The sequence below is a fragment of the Ciona intestinalis genome, chromosome 6, assembly GCF_000224145.3.
Source record: "Ciona intestinalis chromosome 6, KH, whole genome shotgun sequence".
Taxonomy (NCBI): Eukaryota; Metazoa; Chordata; class Ascidiacea; order Phlebobranchia; family Cionidae; genus Ciona; species Ciona intestinalis.
In genome coordinates, this window is record NC_020171.2 from 381111 (window position 1) to 399682 (window position 18572).

The following is an 18572-nucleotide window of genomic DNA, read 5'->3' on the forward strand; positions in this document are numbered from 1 at the left end:
GCCACTAATGGGTTGTCCAAATTATCAGCCATGCATAAAAAAAAACGAAAAAATCCCCAAAAAAATAATCACCCACAAAGTAACATACATACATACATGGTAACTCGTAAGCTGGCACGAGGTGTTAAACCCGTGTGATAACGACTGTCGTTTTCCGGCTCATTCATTCATACTTACTAAACTGAGATGTGAAGCCAGCAAAACATATCACTATCAGTATGGAAAGAATGTTCATACCTATTGTTGATTCGTTTCTAAAGCAGTATGGTTGTTTTACGTTTCATATTTGAAATGAATAAATGAATGTAATTTGTTTTATCCTCGCGTAGCGGGGCAGTGGTAATCGTTATATAGCACAGTAGGGGAAGATGGTCACCTTTAGCACATATTATCCGAATATCATGCTGATGGTGTTTTAAACAATTAACAACGGTCTTTGGGAGTCGTGAGGATACGGTTTTAGAATTCTCTGATTACTCTTTGTTTACCACCAAATGGGACGAGAAAATAGAATGAAAATGTGTCCCATCTTCCCCCACCCTACTATAATACTGTAATAACACAGATGTTTTGTTTCATAAACCTTGCGGCCGTTACCAATTACTACAAGCGTAGCTTTGTGAGTGATTACTTTTGGGGGGATTTTTTAATAACATGTATTCTACATTCATAACTGACCCTAAAAGAACTGAACACCTATGCGCGGGAGAGACCTAACAGTAGAATTGAAATTTAATTGTGTTCTCTACGCAGGCAAGGTAAATATGTTTGAGAATACAATTTTGTTATTTGTTAATATACACGCCAAACATTAGTGTTAGCGCAATAAAATACACCGATATATAATCGGAACCCCATTTCTGTCTCTCTCTCTATTACAACGCCGGGCCAAAATTATAAAACCATATCCTCACGACTCCCATAGAACGTTGTTAATTGTTTAAAACACGATCAGGGTATTTGGATATATTATGTGCTAAAGGTGTTCCATCTTACCCCACAATACATTACCATACCTTAACGAGCAATGAATGTAAATAATACGATTGTAAATTATCAATACACACAATAACTGCTTTTAATTTAAAGGTAAAATACATAAACTTTAATTCCTCGGTTTGTTTTCGTTTTAAATTAACAGGTGCAACAGCCACGCTTTTTAACTGAAGCTCTTTCCTGCACTTTTTATCCATAACGTGTTTTAACAACTCCTGTTTTGCTGTTGATTCCCCTTTCTTCGTTCTTTAAATAACATGATCTTACCGTTTTCGAAAAGATAAATGAAAAGTTATACTGAACAAGTTATATAACTAATTTCTTCACTAATTTTTTAGGCGTTACTTTCTGTTAGGAACGATATTCGAATTAAAGATTGTCTAGAATGGCTCGCTTCTTTCTGGTTCCTAAATATTCAATAAGTACCACGGTTCGTGCCAACGAAATGATTATCCGGTTTGGTTATTTATTACTCATTCTGTTACGAAGACGGCGACGCGTGTAACGAAGACGCGTGCCGCCGAAGCTAATCGCGCACTTTGAAAACGAGTATTGACTACGTTGGTCACGAAATTCGAAACAATATAACTCACAAGTAAATCCAAAATTTTACAAATTAAACCTTACCCTATTGTGGTAATGATATTAATTTTAATTACTGCAAACTTATTATATTTTCAAAGAATTCTAGAAAATAAATGGATTTATCCCTGCCAACAGCGTCACTACACCTTTGTTGCAACTTATGGTACACATAGCCCGCTGAATCGTACGGTAAAGAAATAAAAGAACGGCCCATTGTCCTAAAGCGCGCCGGAAATAATCGTTAGCGCGCGTGAATCACAATTACAAACGAGATGTTCTAATGAACAACCGTTTCCGGCGTAGATCGTTTACAGGTATACGCACATCTTCGTATATTCCTTAAGCATATTCCGCTTAGAATAAGCAGTTAGGTAATGGCAGTTTTAGCTGATACGAACATTTTTATATAGTAGGATGGGGAAAGATGGAACACCTTTAGCACGTAATATTTAAAAATTCTAATCGGTTTTTAATCCATTAATAACGGTCTATAGAAGTCGTGAGAATACCGTTGTATAATTCTTTGGATGTTATTTATTTACTACCAAATGCGACGAGAAAATAGAACGAAAAGATGTCCCATCTTACCCCACTCTAATATACCATGCTAATTTGGAAAGTAATTTTTGTGAGGTATTTAGCTTGTATGTGGGGGTGTGTCGGCTGTATAAATGTTGTTATAAATATGAAGAAGTTTATAGTTAAGTTTACGCATAAACCTTATTACAATAGTTGAGATGCTAAAACTATTGCATTGCATATACTATACGAAACAATAAAGGTAACGTATTTATCTTCGCGTGGCGGGCAACAGCAGTTGTTATAATTCGGGTTTTCTGTTTCATACACCTCATGTACGCTTACGAGTTACCACGTATGTAGTTTAAAGGGATTTTTTTTTGGGGGGGAGCAAAATATGCATTTTTTAGCGTGTGGTAACTTGAGTTACTTTTCCATATAGTTGTCACATTTGTAGAGTTACTGAAGCTATTTATATACAGTGCGTTTATATAGTAGGGTGGGGAATACGAGACACAATTTCATTCTATTTTCTCGCCCCATTTAGTAGTTAACAAAGAAAGTTACACATTGCGTTATATATAGGATAGGATTTAATTCAGTTCTAAAAGTAATATTGTTATTTGTTCTTATAGGCCATATAGTTTATTCATAGATTAGATTGAATATTACAAAATGGCGAGGCTGATTTTATGGCTGGCTATTCTGTCGGTCAGTTATTATGATATCTCAGGTAAGATATATCTGGTGTATTTGTATATAGTACCGCATGGGGTATAGGAAGAATAGATAGCACTCAAATCCCATATTTTCTGATGTGTTTTTTTTGTGTTTAAAACAATTACAAATGTTTTTTTAAAGTGGCAAAGATGCGGTTATAAAATTCTGTAAAAATCTTTGTTTACTACCATATTAGACAAGAAAAGCCAATGAAAACATGTCCCATCTAACCCCACCCTATAAATATAAAAACATGTCCCATTTAACCCCACCCTATTATAAACGAACATTATTACAAAGTTATATCTTTCCACAGCCATGATCCAAAGCGACCCAATGACGATGACGTCCCAAAACATTCTCAACCAAGTATCATACCGTAACCCAATTGTTGGAATACAAAACGTGCCTGACAGCTGCAATGACACATGCCGAATTAGTGTCCTGCATAATCTATGGACATTGGTCAGCCAGGGAATCGCGAATACTAAAGGCTCTGATATATTCCGTAACGTAGTACTTGTTGGGGGTAAGAGTCTTGTAATTAAAACTATGGTTATAGTAACATAATAATTCACGTCAAAAACGATAGCGATTGTTTAATTATATTTAAAGAACGAAAATGGGGAATCTATAGCAAAACGACAGTCGTTAAAACGATAGTAATAGGTAGGCTATACATATATATATCTATATTCCGTGGTTAAAACACGCTATGGATAAAAAGAGTCGGGAAATAAATACACCATAATGAAATACAAACAAAAAACATCTGTATTCGTTAAATAAATGAATGAATAAATAAAAGAATGTAAGTTTTATTTCATGTTTCCCTACCGGGACTTACCCATAAAGTTGAAAAACCTAATCTTCTTTATTTTGTATAAACCACTTTGGTATAAACCGCCGCACATTCATGCTATAAAAGTCATATAATATTGCATTTAAACCTCAAATTTAACCTAACTGATATATAAGAATTCAAGACACGTTATAAACTTATTTAATACTAAGTAATCTTACTGTATATTTCAGACTACAACGAATGCCTCAATTCTGTCGGTAACACATGCCATGCGAAGGCCTATTGCACAAACTTGATTGGAAGTTATAAATGCACATGTTGGTCCGGTTACAGAGACGCGGACACAAACCAAAAACCCGGAAGAACTTGCCAAGGTAAAACTTATCTCTATTTATTCGATATCTGTTTAGTTGGTATAAAAACAAATAGTGTATTAAAATAATAAAAAACGACGGCGCATTTAAGCATTACAAGTTTACTGTTGAAAGGTCTGTATAAAAGCATCAGATTGGACTCATTTCAATAACAGATGCACTAAATTTTGACAATGTAATTCATATAGTAAGGTGGGGGAAGATGGGGCACCTTTTATTCTATTTTCTTGTGCCATTTGGTAGTAAACAAAGAACATTCAAAGAATTATTAAACAGTATCCTCACGACTTCCATAGACCGTTATTAATTGTTTAAAACAGGATCAGGGTATTTGAATATCATGTGCTAAAAATGTCCATCTCCCCGATCCTATAACTTATTTTTGACTTATATACAGATATCAATGAGTGTTCTGAAAATTCTCATAACTGCCACGCTGGATCTGCCTTATGCGTTAACACCATTGGCTCATACCAATGCCAGTGTAAGAGTGGTTTCAGTGGAGATGGAAGAGTATGCCATGATATAAACGAGTGTGAAGCAGGTAATTATAACATTGGAAACTTTTATCATGGATGGTAAACTGGACGTTAAGTAAGGTGTATGAATGTGTGTGTCTAGTGTATAAGGAGACACCCATGTTAAAACTTGACAGTGAGCATGAGGTGTATGGATACACCACGTGTGTCTTGTGTATAAGTAGACACCCATGTTATAACTGCACAGTAGAGGCATAAGGTGTATGGATACACCATGTGTGTCTGGTGTATAAAAGACACCTATGTTAAAACTTGACAGTGAACATGAGGTGTATAAATTCAGCATGTGTGTCGGGTTTATAAGAAGACACCCATGTAATTAAACATATATATGTATAAAGCCATTTACAATTTCCACATTTGAAATAAACACTTAACTTTTCCATCTATAAGTATAACAACAAAACTTACACCAACAATTAAAATCCAGGACTACACCAATGTGATGCCAATGCTTTGTGCCAAAACATACATGGAAAATACAATTGCATATGCAAAGATGGCTTCAGTGGTTCTGGCTTGGTCTGTACTGATATAAATGAATGTACATCTGGTACAAGCCATTGTGACAGAGACGCTACATGCTTTAACACCATAGGCAAGTACAACTATATATTTTAATTTAAAAGTATTTTTGATATAGGGTTATTTAAATGTATATGTTGTTACACTGCTTTATCTCCGTGATATTATGGATATCTCATTACAATATTAACAAAACTTTTGAATGAGGTGTTTAAAAATAAACACCCATGTTATAACTTGACAGTGAGCATAAGGTGTATGAATACACCATGTGTGTTTAGTGTATGGTATAACTCGACAGCGTGCATAAACACACAAAGTCTGACATTGAATAACCCAGTGGTTACTAATGGGATGTCCAACACGAGGTGCATGAACACTCATGTTATATCGGCTGTCATTTTTCGGCCACCCAAAGATAAAAGTAAAGTTACATTCATTCATTTGAACCAACCTTCAGGTGGACACACTTGTGCTTGCAAAACTGGTTTCAGCGGGAATGGGCAATGGTGTAGTGATATGAATGAATGTCTCCTATCAAGTACATGCTCTAGTATATCTGGTAGTGTCTGCAGGAACACACATGGTGCATTTGTGTGCGAATGTAGCTCTGGATATAAAATGGTAAGAACATGATAAAACATATGATATAACAAATATGACACCATGTTATAGCTTAATAGTGAGCATAAGGTGTATAAATAAACCATGTGTGGCTGGTGTATAAAAAGAAAGCCATGTTATAACCTAACAGTGAGAATGAGGTGTATGGAAACACCATGTGTGTCTGGTGTATAAGAAGACACTCATGTTATAACTCGACAGTGAGCATGAGGTGTATGGATACACCATGTGTGTCTGGTGTATAAGAAGACACTCATGTTATAACTCGACAGTGAGCATGAGGTGTATGGATACACCATGTGTGTCTGGTGTATAAGAAGACACTCATGTTATAACTTAACAATGAGCATGAGGTGTATGAATACACCATGTGTGTCTGGTGTATAAGAGGACACCATGCTATACCTCAACAATGAACATGATATACCTAAATATGCCATCTGAATTATATACACCAGACACATATATATCTTGCTATTAAACCTGTTTTAAATCAAAGTAAAAAAATATGTAAACCATTGCTTTAGCATAAGCATGTTATTATAATTGTCTGCATAGTGCTGTTTTTATTTCTGCAGCAAGAAAATGCTGGTGTAAAGTCATGTGTAGATAAGAATGAATGCACAGATGGTACTGCTAATTGTCACACTGGTTCAAACTGTGTCAACTCACCGGGGAGTTATAAATGTCAGTGTCCAACTGGCACTTACAGTACTGGTTCAGCATGTGCGGATATAAATGAATGTAATGGGGGATCAGTTTGTACTGCTGCTAATACAGTGTGTGTTAATACTCAAGTAAGTATGATATATCAAAACTTATTAATTGGTTTAAAGAATCCTTTGAAAAATTTTACTTTTTTAATCACCTTCAAAGTTACATATGTGGTAACTCGAAAGCGGGCACAAGGTGTATTAAACAGAAGATCCATGTTATAAAGACTGTCATTGCCCCGCCACGCAAGGGTAAATAAGTTGCATTCATTCATTTATACTACTCTGGATAAACAGCAAATACTAAATACAGCTTGTCTGTAGGTATAAATGAAAATATTTTCACTTGAATAATAAATGGACCAACTTTTTTTTTACAGGGTAGCCACAATTGCTCATGCAAAACTGGCTACTTCAAAAATGCAGGTGAAAATTGTGTACAGATTGTAGCAACTTGTACCACTGCGTGTTCTGCCAATGCTGTATGTATTGGGGCCAATACTTGTGCTTGTAAAAATGGTAAGAAGATATTTGCGGTATTATGTGTACTGACATGTATAGGAAATTTTTATATTTGTAAAGTTAAAAGGTATGAGGTTTATGAAATGTGTCAAATTGGCCTGGTTTTAGCCAAAACCTGTTTTAGCCAGTTTTAGCTCAATTTTAGCCAGAAATTGGCCCGGTTTTAGCCACTATTGTTGCCCTACCACACATAAATAAATTAGTATTATTCATTTTAAAAACCTGGTTATATCTTTGTAATTTGCACAAGGTATACCAAACAGAAAACCTGTGTTATTATAACGACCACCATTACCCTGCCATGCAAATATAAATAAGTTTCATTCATTATACTGTCTGCACCATACATATTCACATATCCAGGCTGCGAATTTCACGGAAGCTCGAAGCTAAAGCTTGCGTAAAGCTTCCGCAAAGGGAAAGAAGGCAGCTTTTTCAAGCTTCTTTTTTACCTATGCTATTCAACGGGTGAAAGCATAGGCTGAGGCTTTCTCCTAATGCGAGCAGATCGTGCTCACAAAGCATTCTCTCGTTTTGTAAAAAGAAACAGGCGAAAGCGTAAGAGTGCTCCATGCGAACACATGCTCGTAAGCGTTCTCTCATTTTTATAAAAGAAACAGGCAAGAGCGTAAGAGTCTGCCCCATCTGCCCCATCTGCCCCATACACTCTGCCCCATACATATTTACATTTCCGTAATCCTAAAGATAAGACATTACTATATTACAGGGTACACTGGCAATGGTCAAACATGTACTGATATAAATGAATGTCAAGCTGCAGTTAGCCCTTGCCCTGCCCATTCTACATGCAGTAATAGTGATGGAAGTTATACATGTACTTGTAATTCTGGCTACAAGCTTGAGAATCATGTCTGTGTGGACCATAATGAATGTTCCACTGCTGGAGTTTGCGGTGTGTTTGGTACATGCACAAATACTGCAGGTGAGGACAGAAAACTGTGCATTTTATAAACTTTGATGTATTTTTTTGTAAAAAATGGAAAACTGTGCATTTTATAAACTTTGATAAAAATTATGTAAAAAACTTGTAAAGGGGCACTAAGTGCGTAAAAACACACATGTTATAATGACTATTATTGCCCCGTCAGGAGAAGATAAAGAGGTTATATTTATTTATTTTTCCATGAATAGCCTATAAAAGTTACATTCATTTATTCACCATCAAAATTTTATACTTTCTCTTTTCAAGGTGGTCACACATGTACATGTAGCAGCGGGTACAGTGTTGTAGGTGGTATATGTGTTGATACTAATGAATGTCAATCAAACCCATGCCATTCAAATGGAAGATGCACAAACAGTCCAGGAAGTTACACATGTCAATGTAATGCTGGATACCAAGGAAATGGGTACACATGTACTGATATTAATGAATGCAAAGGTATGTGTTTTTACTTGTAGTAATATATTTGTATGTTTTTGTGTTTTAGCTTATGCGTTTTTAATAGCTATGTGTCTTTGCTTAGTGTTTAATACAGTTGTATATGATATAAATTTGAAAGAGTTTGCATAAGATACAGTGAGCATGAGGTGTATAAATACACCATGTGTGCCTGGTGTTAAAGAAGTCACCCATGTTATAACTCAACAGTGAGCATGAGGTGTATGAATACACCATATGTGTCTGGTGTATAAGAAGACACCCATGTTATAACTCAACAGTGAGCATGAGGTGTATGAATACACCATATGTGTCTGGTGTATAAGAAGACACCCATGTTATAACTCAACAGTGAGCATGAGGTGTATGAATACACCATAGGTGTCTGGTGTATAAGAAGACACCCATGTTATAACTCAACAGTGAGCATGAGGTGTATGAATACACCATAGGTGTCTGGTGTATAAGAAGACACCTATGTTATAACTTGACAGTGAGCATGAGGTGTATAAATACACCATGTGTGCCTGGTGTTAAAGAAGTCACCCATGTTATAACTCAACAGTGAGCATGAGGTGTATGAATACACCATAGGTGTCTGGTGTATAAGAAGACACCCATGTTATAACTTGACAGTGAGCATGAGGTGTATAAATACACTAATGTGATATGTTTTATAAATATAAGTTGATTATTTTTACAGTTGGCCAGAAATGTGCAAGCAATGCGAAATGTACCAACACCCCAGGCTCATATACTTGTACATGCAACAGTGGGTATAATGGGGATGGAGTTACATGCACAGATATAAATGAATGCTCAAACTCAGGTAGGTTTACTATTATAATGTTGTTCTTAGCTATTCTATGTCCTGTCATGGGACTTGGGATGTAAGCCAAATTTTGCCCAATACTGTGTATTATAGCCCTGGGAAATCACTTTTACTATATATTTAGTATAGTAGGGTGGGAAAATATGGGACAGCTTTCCATTCTATTTTCTCGTCCCATTTGGTAGTAAACAAAAAACATTCAAGGAATAATTAAACCATATAGTTGAGTATTATGTGCTGTAGGTGTCCCATCTTCCCCACCCTACTATATATAAAAGGGTATATAAGTAAACTATTTTGTGTAAAAAAAAACTACTGAATCTGCTATTTTCAGCTACTTATTTTATGTGCTACAATAGAAAAATAAAGAAATGAATGGAACCTATTTATCCCCACAATGACAGTTGTTATAACACGAGTGTACATAAAATATTTTGCTAGTTAGTGTAACTTTTATGATATAATCTGCCATTTTAGCTACTGGTTTTATGTGCTATAAAAATTAATTAAAAATGACTGTAACCTATTTATCCTCACATGGCGGAGCAACAACAGTCGTTATTACACGGGTGTACAAACATATTTTTCTACTTAGTGTAACTCTTATGTTTTAATCTGCTATTTTCAGCTACTTGTGGCTCAAATGGAATTTGCAGCAACACGGTGGGGTCTTTCATTTGTAGATGTAACTCTGGCTACAATCTTAACGTTGCTGCTAACTCCTGTGTTGATACTGATGAATGTACAGCTGGAACCCACCGTTGCCCAGCTGGTATTACATGCAGTAATGTACCAGGGGGGTACACCTGCCTCTGCAGATCAGGGTGGTCTTGGGACTCTGTCAGGTTGACATGCGTTGATATTAACGAATGCTCAGTGGCGAACACATGCACAGATCCTAAAGCTGTTTGTGTTAATTTAGAAGGAAGCCATAAATGTGTGTGTAGAAGTGGGTACACTGCAAGCTCCTCTGGGGCATGCGTAGACGCAAATGAATGCGAATTGAAGGCAGATGTCTGCCAGGGTTTTAACTCTGAGTGTATGAATACTGAAGGCGGTTACAAATGCTCTTGCCCTGCTGGCCACCATGGTATTAAATCCTTCTGTGTTCCATCTCAACAGCAATGTGGGTCGGTTACAAAGTGCCATTCGCATGCTACATGTACAAATGAAGCTGGGCAGTCCAAATGTAAATGTAACACAGGGTATTTCGGATCTGGTGAAATGTGCTTTGCTAAGCAAACAGCTTGCCAAGCTGGAATCGCCCCAACAGACCAATGCAGTGCTTCTACCAAAGTTACATTCTCTATATTCCTATCACTTCTACTTCTCATATTCACACTCTTCTGCACGGAATCTGTTTAATACGTCATAGCTGATGACGTAATCAAGTCCTACGTCAGAAAACGTCACCATACTGTTAGATATTGTAACCATTGCAGATATTTCAAAGTTATGCCTCCAAAATTAATAGTTTTACTTTAATAACCCAACGTGTCGCATTAGTGTATATAATAACAATGTAAAGAATTAATAAACGGATATAAAACGTTTCCGAAATTGGATGATTCACTGAAACGCAGCCGAAGCCATTATGTATAGGTACTGCTTTACAAAACAGACGCACAAAGCAACAAAGCAATTGTTTAGATTTATGCACGTTAGTTATATGATATACGCCGAGGTATTTTAACGTATTCGGTACTACTGCCGTATACAAAACTCTGGATTTATTTATGGAATACACAAACCTCGTGCCCACTGTTAGGTTAAATGAATGATTTTAACTTATTTATCTTCGTAAGGCGAGAAATAGAATAAAAGGCGTCCCATTTCCCCCACTCTACTATATGCTGTAGGGTGGGGGAACATGGGACACCTTTAGCACATAACATCCAAATTTCCTGATGGTGTTTTAAACAATTAACAACGGTTTATGGGAGTTGTGAGGATACGGTTTTATAAATCTTTAAATGTTCTTTGTTTACTACTAAATGGGACGAGAAAATAGGATGAAAAGGTGTCCTATCTTTCCCCAACCTACTATACACTATCCGCGAAAATATGCAAAGGAAAACAGAAAAAAAACAAATGCAAAAAAACTCGCGTGTGGGTAATGGCCAGGTCACAAATTGAAAACGTGTGTTTTTTCAGCCATCAGTAGTTCATAACTTTATCGGCAAAAATACGACAGAAATTAAGGGTAATGCAAAATATTTTATTCAAGCAAAAATCGATTATTATATGTTAGAACATGGGTTAAGAAACGTTCGAATTAATCTTTCATAACCCCGAGATTCAAAACAACTTTCACTTAGCGCGCTTCGGTGACGTCATGTTTAATGACGTCATATTTGATGACGTTATTCTTGGTAGCGTACCAAACACTGCTCTTACAAGGATAAGCGTCACTGTTGGTTAAAAATGACCAAAATTCGCTAAAACCACACAAAAACTTGTAAAATATCAAATACAAAAGAAATGTATTACAAATAAACTAAAAACAGTCCATATTTAAAAACAAAAAAAACAAGTTTATTTTATTGTTTTCCTGGTAATTTATTGACAAAACCACGAAAAATTTCGCTGCGAATAAGTGACTTGTACAAGGTGTATTTGAATTGCAGTTGTAATGGTCCTATATGTTTTTTGATGTCTTTGGTGCAATTGTAGTTGCTACATTTGATGTGATATCACAGTATATTAAGTAAGTACATAAATAGAACACCTAAGGTCCAAAAGCACAATGTTATATACAGAAGAGTGTTTTATACCAGACAGTGTTTAGCAGTGATTGTAGAAATTGCACTGTTAAAAGTTAATGCTATAATTTCTCTAATTCATAATTGCCTCCGATGTTTTTTGCGCTCTGTAAAGTCGTTCTTTTTATAAAGGGCAGAGGCAGCTGAATTCTATTTTGAGGTAGCTGCGTTTATCGTCGATTGTCAGTCATAAATAGCTCGGTGACGTTACAATAAGATTTGTTACAAAATATTGGTCCTTTTGTGCGTCACTATAGTTGTTTAGATCAGCATAGGAACTTGACTGAGGCGAGAAAATACAGTTTGAAGAAATAAGTGGGAAATAAATAACAAGAACAGCACGGAACAACAAATACGGCACGACACAGAGATCATACATATTCAATCTTTGGTGGAATTAACAGGGCGGTAAATACGGGCACGAAAATGGATGACATTTCAGCTGACAAACTGTGGCCCAAGATCACAGTGGCAAGTGTGCAGTACTGGGCTAGTTTTGAGAACTAAGTCTTTAAAATCAGAAATTTGTTTTGCATTCGTTCATTTTGTCGTTAGTTCTTCTAAAAGCTCATCAAGGGTTAGATTAGTCATTCCTACTAACGGGGATTCACCAACCCCGTGACGTCAGAGCCTAGAAGCTGGTGCTGTGACTGGTACGGGTGTACTAGACCGGACGAGGTTAGGTGTGACGCTGATAACATTGTGTTTTGCTGCTGCTGGTGCAAGTTATGGTGGTGCAAATGGTGAGGGGGTGGGAAGTGCAAATGGCCGCTAGGGGAGCCACAGAGCGGGGAAAGAAGAGACTCTCCTGGCGCATAACTTAAACGACTGTCTTGTGTATGCTGTTGATACGCTTGTTGCTGCTGTTGTTGCTGTTGTTGTTGTTGTTGCTGCTGCTGTTGTTGGTGGTTAGGCGACGCACTTAGATGGTGATCGCTTGATGGGTTGTTAGAACGTGAGTTTTCCTTGCTGTTATACCCTGATTCGTCGTCCTGCCATTTATCTAAACTTCTTCTTCGAGCGTTCATAAAGAAATTGCTCACAGTTGTGACTTCTAAACCCAACTGTTGAGAGATTTGTATCTGGAATGGCAAGAATAAAAGATTAGATGTTATTTGAGTATTATATTGTATATTATATACATGGGCGAGGCCCTACAGCGAGAAATGCAATGGAACCTGAGATTTAGGCCGATATTTTCCGATAATAGTTGTATATAGTTATAGTTTTATTTTTACACACGCCTATAACTTTAACGCTGTTTGAAGTTGTGTATTTTGACCTTATTGAAAAAGTTGGATGGCTATTACTCTTTGTCTTTCTGATTTGATACAACAGTTATAATTCAACATCGGATTCGAAATCAAATTTTATAATAAAATACATGGTAACTCGTAAGATGGCAGGAGGTGTATGAAACACCCGTGTTATAACGACTGACGTTTTTCGACCACGCGAGGGTAAAGTTACGTTCATTCACTCATTCAAATTTCAAAAAACATTAGTTGTAGTTTTTACCTGCATTTCTTTAGAAGGGCGTTTGCTTTCTTTGAAAATAGCGTGTAAAGTTCTACGCTGCAGATCTGTGAAAACTAAGCGAGGTTTCTTCGGAGAATTGACCGAGTTCTCGTAAGATTTTTCGTCCTCTTTTCGTTTGCAAGCTGAAAATAGAGATTCAATAGTAAAAGTTGCATATTTTATATAAAACTACTAAACAAGGATATAGATTACATATAATATATATATGGTTTAGTAGGGTGGGGGAAATGGGACACCTTTTCATTCTATTTTTCGTCCCATTTGGTAGTAAACAAAGAATATTTGAATAAATATAAAACTATATCCTGACGACTCCCATAGACCGTTATTAATTGTTTAAAACGCTATCAGGATATTTGGATATTATGTTGTAAAGATGTCCCATATTACCCCACAGTACTATATACACTTTTAACATCAACTATCAGAAATAAATTATGTTTTTACTAATAAATTATTTTGTTAAACTGTCTCATCGCGCATGTTTTACAAAAGATTTTATAATTTAAAAAAAAGTATTTAAAACATTTTGATTTTAGTCGCTAAGCATCAGGTATTGTTATAAGTGCCGATGTGTTGAGACATAGTTCAAAGTTGAGATTATACCGGTCCTATCTATATTTAAATATCCGATTTCTATAATCATTCAATACGTGTCATATTTTCATCGCATATTTCATTAAAATCTATTCGATTTCTCATCAAAATCGAGATGTGTGACCTAATAGCGTAAGGTCAGAACTCTGCATGTTTTCAGTCGTAATTTTTAAGATTTTTTTATTCACCGCGCGCAATATCTGGTCGAGGAATACGGAAGTCTCGTAAGAAAATCAATGCAGTAAGCCCTGCCAAATCAAGCATAAATCGCGTCTATATTTTGTCGGAGGGCTGGCGGCCAGAGCCCGTGGCGTCGGGACACGTTTTACCAAGTTTTTTCTGCGTTATTTTCAATAATATTCCACCACGGCAGCGACGTCCCAGCCTGGTACACGGTACGAGGTCGCCTAAATTCGTAGCTAATCAAATAATCCACGGCGACTGGTTAATAAAATGCACCGCGCTGGGTTCCTGAGCGAAAATAGGCGCGCTAAAAAGTGCGGAAATAAATCGGCCTAAACTAAAATAAGCTGGGGAAAACATTCCGCCTACACACCCAGCCAAAGAATGCATATATAATTATACAATGGGCTTTACCAAAAATTTGGATAAGAATTATACAAATTAAGTTCACACTTTAAATAAAACAACTTTTTAAACCCGTTTTTAAATATTCACTTTTTTCATGTTCACATGAAACAAATATACCAAAATTAAAAAAACATGTTACGCCAAAATGATCACCAATTTTAAGCATTACTGCTGCTTTTAGAAAATCGTTAATTTTTGTTAAAATTTTTATATTTTTTATTAAAATAATTTCTGCTATTTTTCGTCCCGATTTTTTAAATCTCAGCGGTTACAGGCGGGGTTGTCGACACGGTACAAACATATTTAATATCCGCGTAGCCGTGAAATCCTGTTAGCAGGTACATCGTGTATTAGGCACTAACATGATTTTAAATAAAGACGGGTGATTGAAAATCTAGCGATAAAACGAAGCAGTATTGCTCCGCTGTGCCTTTAAGTTTCAAGCACGATTTTGATAATTTGATTTTCGGCTTGCCCTAGCCTCTGCTCCATTAACGTGGCTCGCACTCATCTAGTTACCAATTACCAGTGCTCCTGCGCGCGCCGAAGCCGTAAATAATTTCCCATTGGTGGTCATATATTGCCAGTCTGCCGCCGCGCACTGTACTGGTTGAGAGGGGGAAAATCGTTAAGAGGCCCTGCGACCAGGCTTGGAGGCAGGCATAAACGAAAACACAGCTTCAAGAAATAGTGAAAACCCGACCCCGGCCGCTCGGGCCCAGTGCGGTTACAGCCAGACGTTTTTGACCGAAAACCGGCGTCCAAAAATTCCCGAAAAGGCGTGGTTGGCCCTTGGAGACACCAAGCGGCAAGGAATCTAAATACGACAAAGGAGAAACAGGACAAGCACCACACGGCAGGCACTACGTAATTTACATATTACTAACTTTTAACAACTAAGTTAATGAGATTTGGGAGGGTTATCACTTTTTACCGCTCTTACTTTCTTACCGTTTTTATGCCTAGTTTTTAATATCCTATAAACTAACACCACAATTATTGATTACAAATTATGACTTATGCGACCGCGTTACAAGAATAATATGCTCGACTAAAAGTATTTTCCAACTCTATTTTCGCCATATTTTTCGTAATTCAATAAAAAAAAAACGCAAATTGTTCGACAACATAGGACAGTACAAGCACACAAATCTATAAAGCAGAAAACAGAAATTTTGATTACCTATTTTGCCGCTTGCCTCTTCTCTTCCTACAAATAATAAACAAAAATTGAAGACATTAACGCTGTGGCATTATAAATGAGTTATAAATCAATCTATCTGAAACATAGCCCTGTACATAGGTATATAACCTATACAGGCAAAGATATTCCCTATTTTCTGGCGTTTTTGAAGAATTAACAACGCTTTTTCACAGTCGTGGGGATACAGTTTTGTAAATATTTTTGTTTACCACTAAATGAGACGATACGAGATAATGAAAACATAAACCATCTTACCCTAACCTAATATATAAGACTGTATCTGAGACGTAATGTACATACAGATAGGCAAACACATTTATAGAAACAATAGGTCACACAAAACCAGTTTTTTAAACGCTTTTAAGCTAGTTTTTAGGACTTTAAATAATTTTGGACCCACACAAATACGGTGTCATACTGAATTTATAAACGAATGGGTTCGTCCCTTACGTTGTACAAACATTTCGTGCATACTAAGTTTGTATAATGAACATTAAATCATACATTTTCCCGCTATTAATTTTGTTAAACTTAAACCACATTTTCCCCGAACTCTCAAATACAGTAGGGTGGGGGGAGATGAGACACTTTTAGGACAGAATATCCAAATATCCTGATCGTATTTTAAACAACTAGCAACGGTCTATGGGAGTCGTGAAGATTTATGATTATTTAAATTTTCTTTGTTTACTAAAAAATGTGACGAGAAAATGGAATGATAAGGTGTCCTATCTTCCCCCACCTTACTTTATTATGTAGAATGTTTTATCTTTTGAATGGCGTAACCAGGTATGGTTTATAAGGTTTACAATATTCCGGGCAATGTACCGTTTTTAATTCCTAGTTTAACTAGTCTTTAATGGGGCTTGAAAATACTGAACAAGTCCTTACTACTGCAGCTGGTTTGCGCGCTATCGGAACCATCTGCTATTATACGCGTAACAATAGCGATTGTGTTAGCTGATGACGTAACAGAGGATTCGGAAATAAGCGCGCTAAGTAAACATCATACAATGTGACGTAACATTTTTTTGCCATCGCTAAATTTAGACCCCTTGGATTTGGCTTTTGTGTTACACTTACACTGGCGATTTAAGAAAAGTATGCTTAAAAAAGTCGGTTTTTATTTGTTTAGGTTAAGTCTTATAAAAATTCAATAAACGAAAACAGCTAAATACAGATTATGTAAACTACAATACACCTGATACTTAAGAGCTCAAGTTATGCTTAAACTTAACTTAAGTTATACTTAAGCTTAATAACGCTTTAATGTTAAAGTCTTGTTTAAGTTAGAGTTAACTTTGACCTGAGGTGACCTTAAACCAAATGGCGGCGCTTTAAAAACTCGAAATTCCAAACTTGGGTTTCAATCAAAGCGAACAGTGGATTGGCAGGATCAAAAATCATAGAGTAAATTCGAGAAAAATAAACTCTCTGTTACGTAATGAACGTTCAATGCAATACTAGACGAACAGACAAACACCTTTATGATGTCACACAGCGAAAAAGTCATGTCACAGTACGACGTTTAACTTGGCAATAAAAGTTAGTCTAATGGTACATTGGATTTAATTCGTTTTAACAAATAATTTTGCGCGAGAATTCGCAATGATTATAATCTATAGTCAAAATAGCATTACTTTTTCTCAATTTCTTTAATTTAAACCTATTCTAACTATGCTTTGCAGTAATTATGGGCTCGGCACTTATGTTTATTTAAAATCTCCTATAGAAAAGTAGGTAATTCTAACATTTACCAGTTAAAAGGTGTACTATAAAAAGATAAAACTGATTGTCATTTTTTTATGAAACGAATAAAAAACCGTAAGTTCGTTGCATAATTTGGATAAAAATTAAAACCGGTAAACACATTGCAAACGAATGTTAAAAAAAAAACATTTCAGGTGCTTAAACAAAAGGATGGTGTAATTATATAATCGAACGCAATGTTTATAAAACGATCCATATAGAGTATTTTATAATCCTTTTTAAGGATACCGACAGTTGTAAAATATTCCAACTATTTTTGTTCTGCTTTCTTATATAGAAATATGTGTATAGTAGGATGGGACGCCTTTTTATACTATATTCTCGTCCCATTTGGTAGTCAACAAAGCAAATTCAGAAAGTTTTAAAACCGTATTTACACGACTCCCATAGACCGTGGTTATTTGTTTAAAACAAGATCAGGATATTTGTATATTATATGCTAAAGGTGTCCCATCCCCCCCACCCTACTACTGTATGTTATCTTATTTTCCTACATGTTCTAAAAGTGTTTTGGCTGTTACGCAAATCATTGACGTAATAGTTATATACCACGCTTTAGCGGGTATGAAAGCGGTTATAACCGGTTCATTCTGACTGTTGCAACTCCAGTAGTATAGATTTTTGATTGCCCAGGAAATCGAAGTGGTTTTACAACAAGCGGTAGATCAATCATTATGGATCAATACAGGGGATCTCCCTTAAAAAAGTACTCGCCGTAATAATTTATTCAGAAATCGTATTTTGGAGGGGAATTTGCTCAAGTTGCTTCTGAAACACGATTTTGTATACTGTATTGTTGCTAGATATAGGTGTGTTATAATATAAAATGAGAAACATACTTTTAAAATGGTATAAGATCAGAAAACTTCAATTTTTACTCTGCTTCAAAACGTTTTGTAAAAAAGAGCTTACTTTTTAAGCAAAAACTTGATTTAACGCGAAACAGTAATCAT

General features: G+C 36.0%; 3 protein-coding genes across 5 annotated transcripts in view; 1 reads left to right on the forward strand and 2 right to left on the reverse strand.

Moving 5' to 3' along the window:
- LOC100184765 overlaps window positions 1–254 on the reverse strand; it is an 11558-nt gene extending 11304 nt beyond the window's left edge. The window contains exon 1 of the mRNA XM_002126688.5: window positions 178–254. Within this exon, the coding sequence (XP_002126724.2) occupies window positions 178–235 (58 nt within the window). The 5' untranslated portion in view covers window positions 236–254. The remainder of the gene's footprint in view (window positions 1–177) is intronic.
- Window positions 255–2714: 2460 nt separating this feature from the next.
- LOC100187158 (fibrillin-2) lies at window positions 2715–10716 on the forward strand. Its single transcript, XM_002126657.3, has 12 exons — window positions 2715–2833; window positions 3137–3349; window positions 3856–3999; window positions 4397–4543; window positions 4969–5136; window positions 5524–5687; window positions 6266–6484; window positions 6781–6919; window positions 7650–7865; window positions 8133–8324; window positions 9028–9153; window positions 9785–10716. Exons 1-12 carry the CDS (start codon window positions 2776–2778, stop codon window positions 10519–10521), a joined length of 2523 nt encoding a protein of 840 aa, XP_002126693.1. The 5' UTR covers window positions 2715–2775; the 3' UTR covers window positions 10522–10716.
- A 982-nt stretch (window positions 10717–11698) lies between these two features.
- Window positions 11699–18572, reverse strand: part of hnf6 (transcription factor protein) — a 19382-nt gene continuing 12508 nt past the window's right edge. For 2 of the 3 annotated variants that reach the window (XM_018812177.2, NM_001078526.1), the window contains 2 exon segments: window positions 13437–13579; window positions 11699–13000 (listed from right to left, as the gene is read on the reverse strand). In XM_018812177.2, the coding sequence (XP_018667722.1) occupies window positions 12515–13000; window positions 13437–13579 (629 nt within the window). In that variant the 3' untranslated portion in view covers window positions 11699–12514. 3 annotated transcript variants of the gene reach the window in all.

Excerpts from the sequence above, each read along its gene's own strand:
- LOC100187158 (XM_002126657.3), top strand. The coding sequence starts at position 2,776 with ATGGCGAGGCTGATTTTATGGCTGGCTATTCTGTCGGTCAGTTATTAT. Across the intron at positions 6,485-6,780 it reads CAGTGTGTGTTAATACTCAA|GGTAGCCACAATTGCTCATG; the intron begins GTAAGTATGATA and ends TTTTTTTTACAG. Across the intron at positions 8,325-9,027 it reads TGATATTAATGAATGCAAAG|TTGGCCAGAAATGTGCAAGC; the intron begins GTATGTGTTTTT and ends TTATTTTTACAG.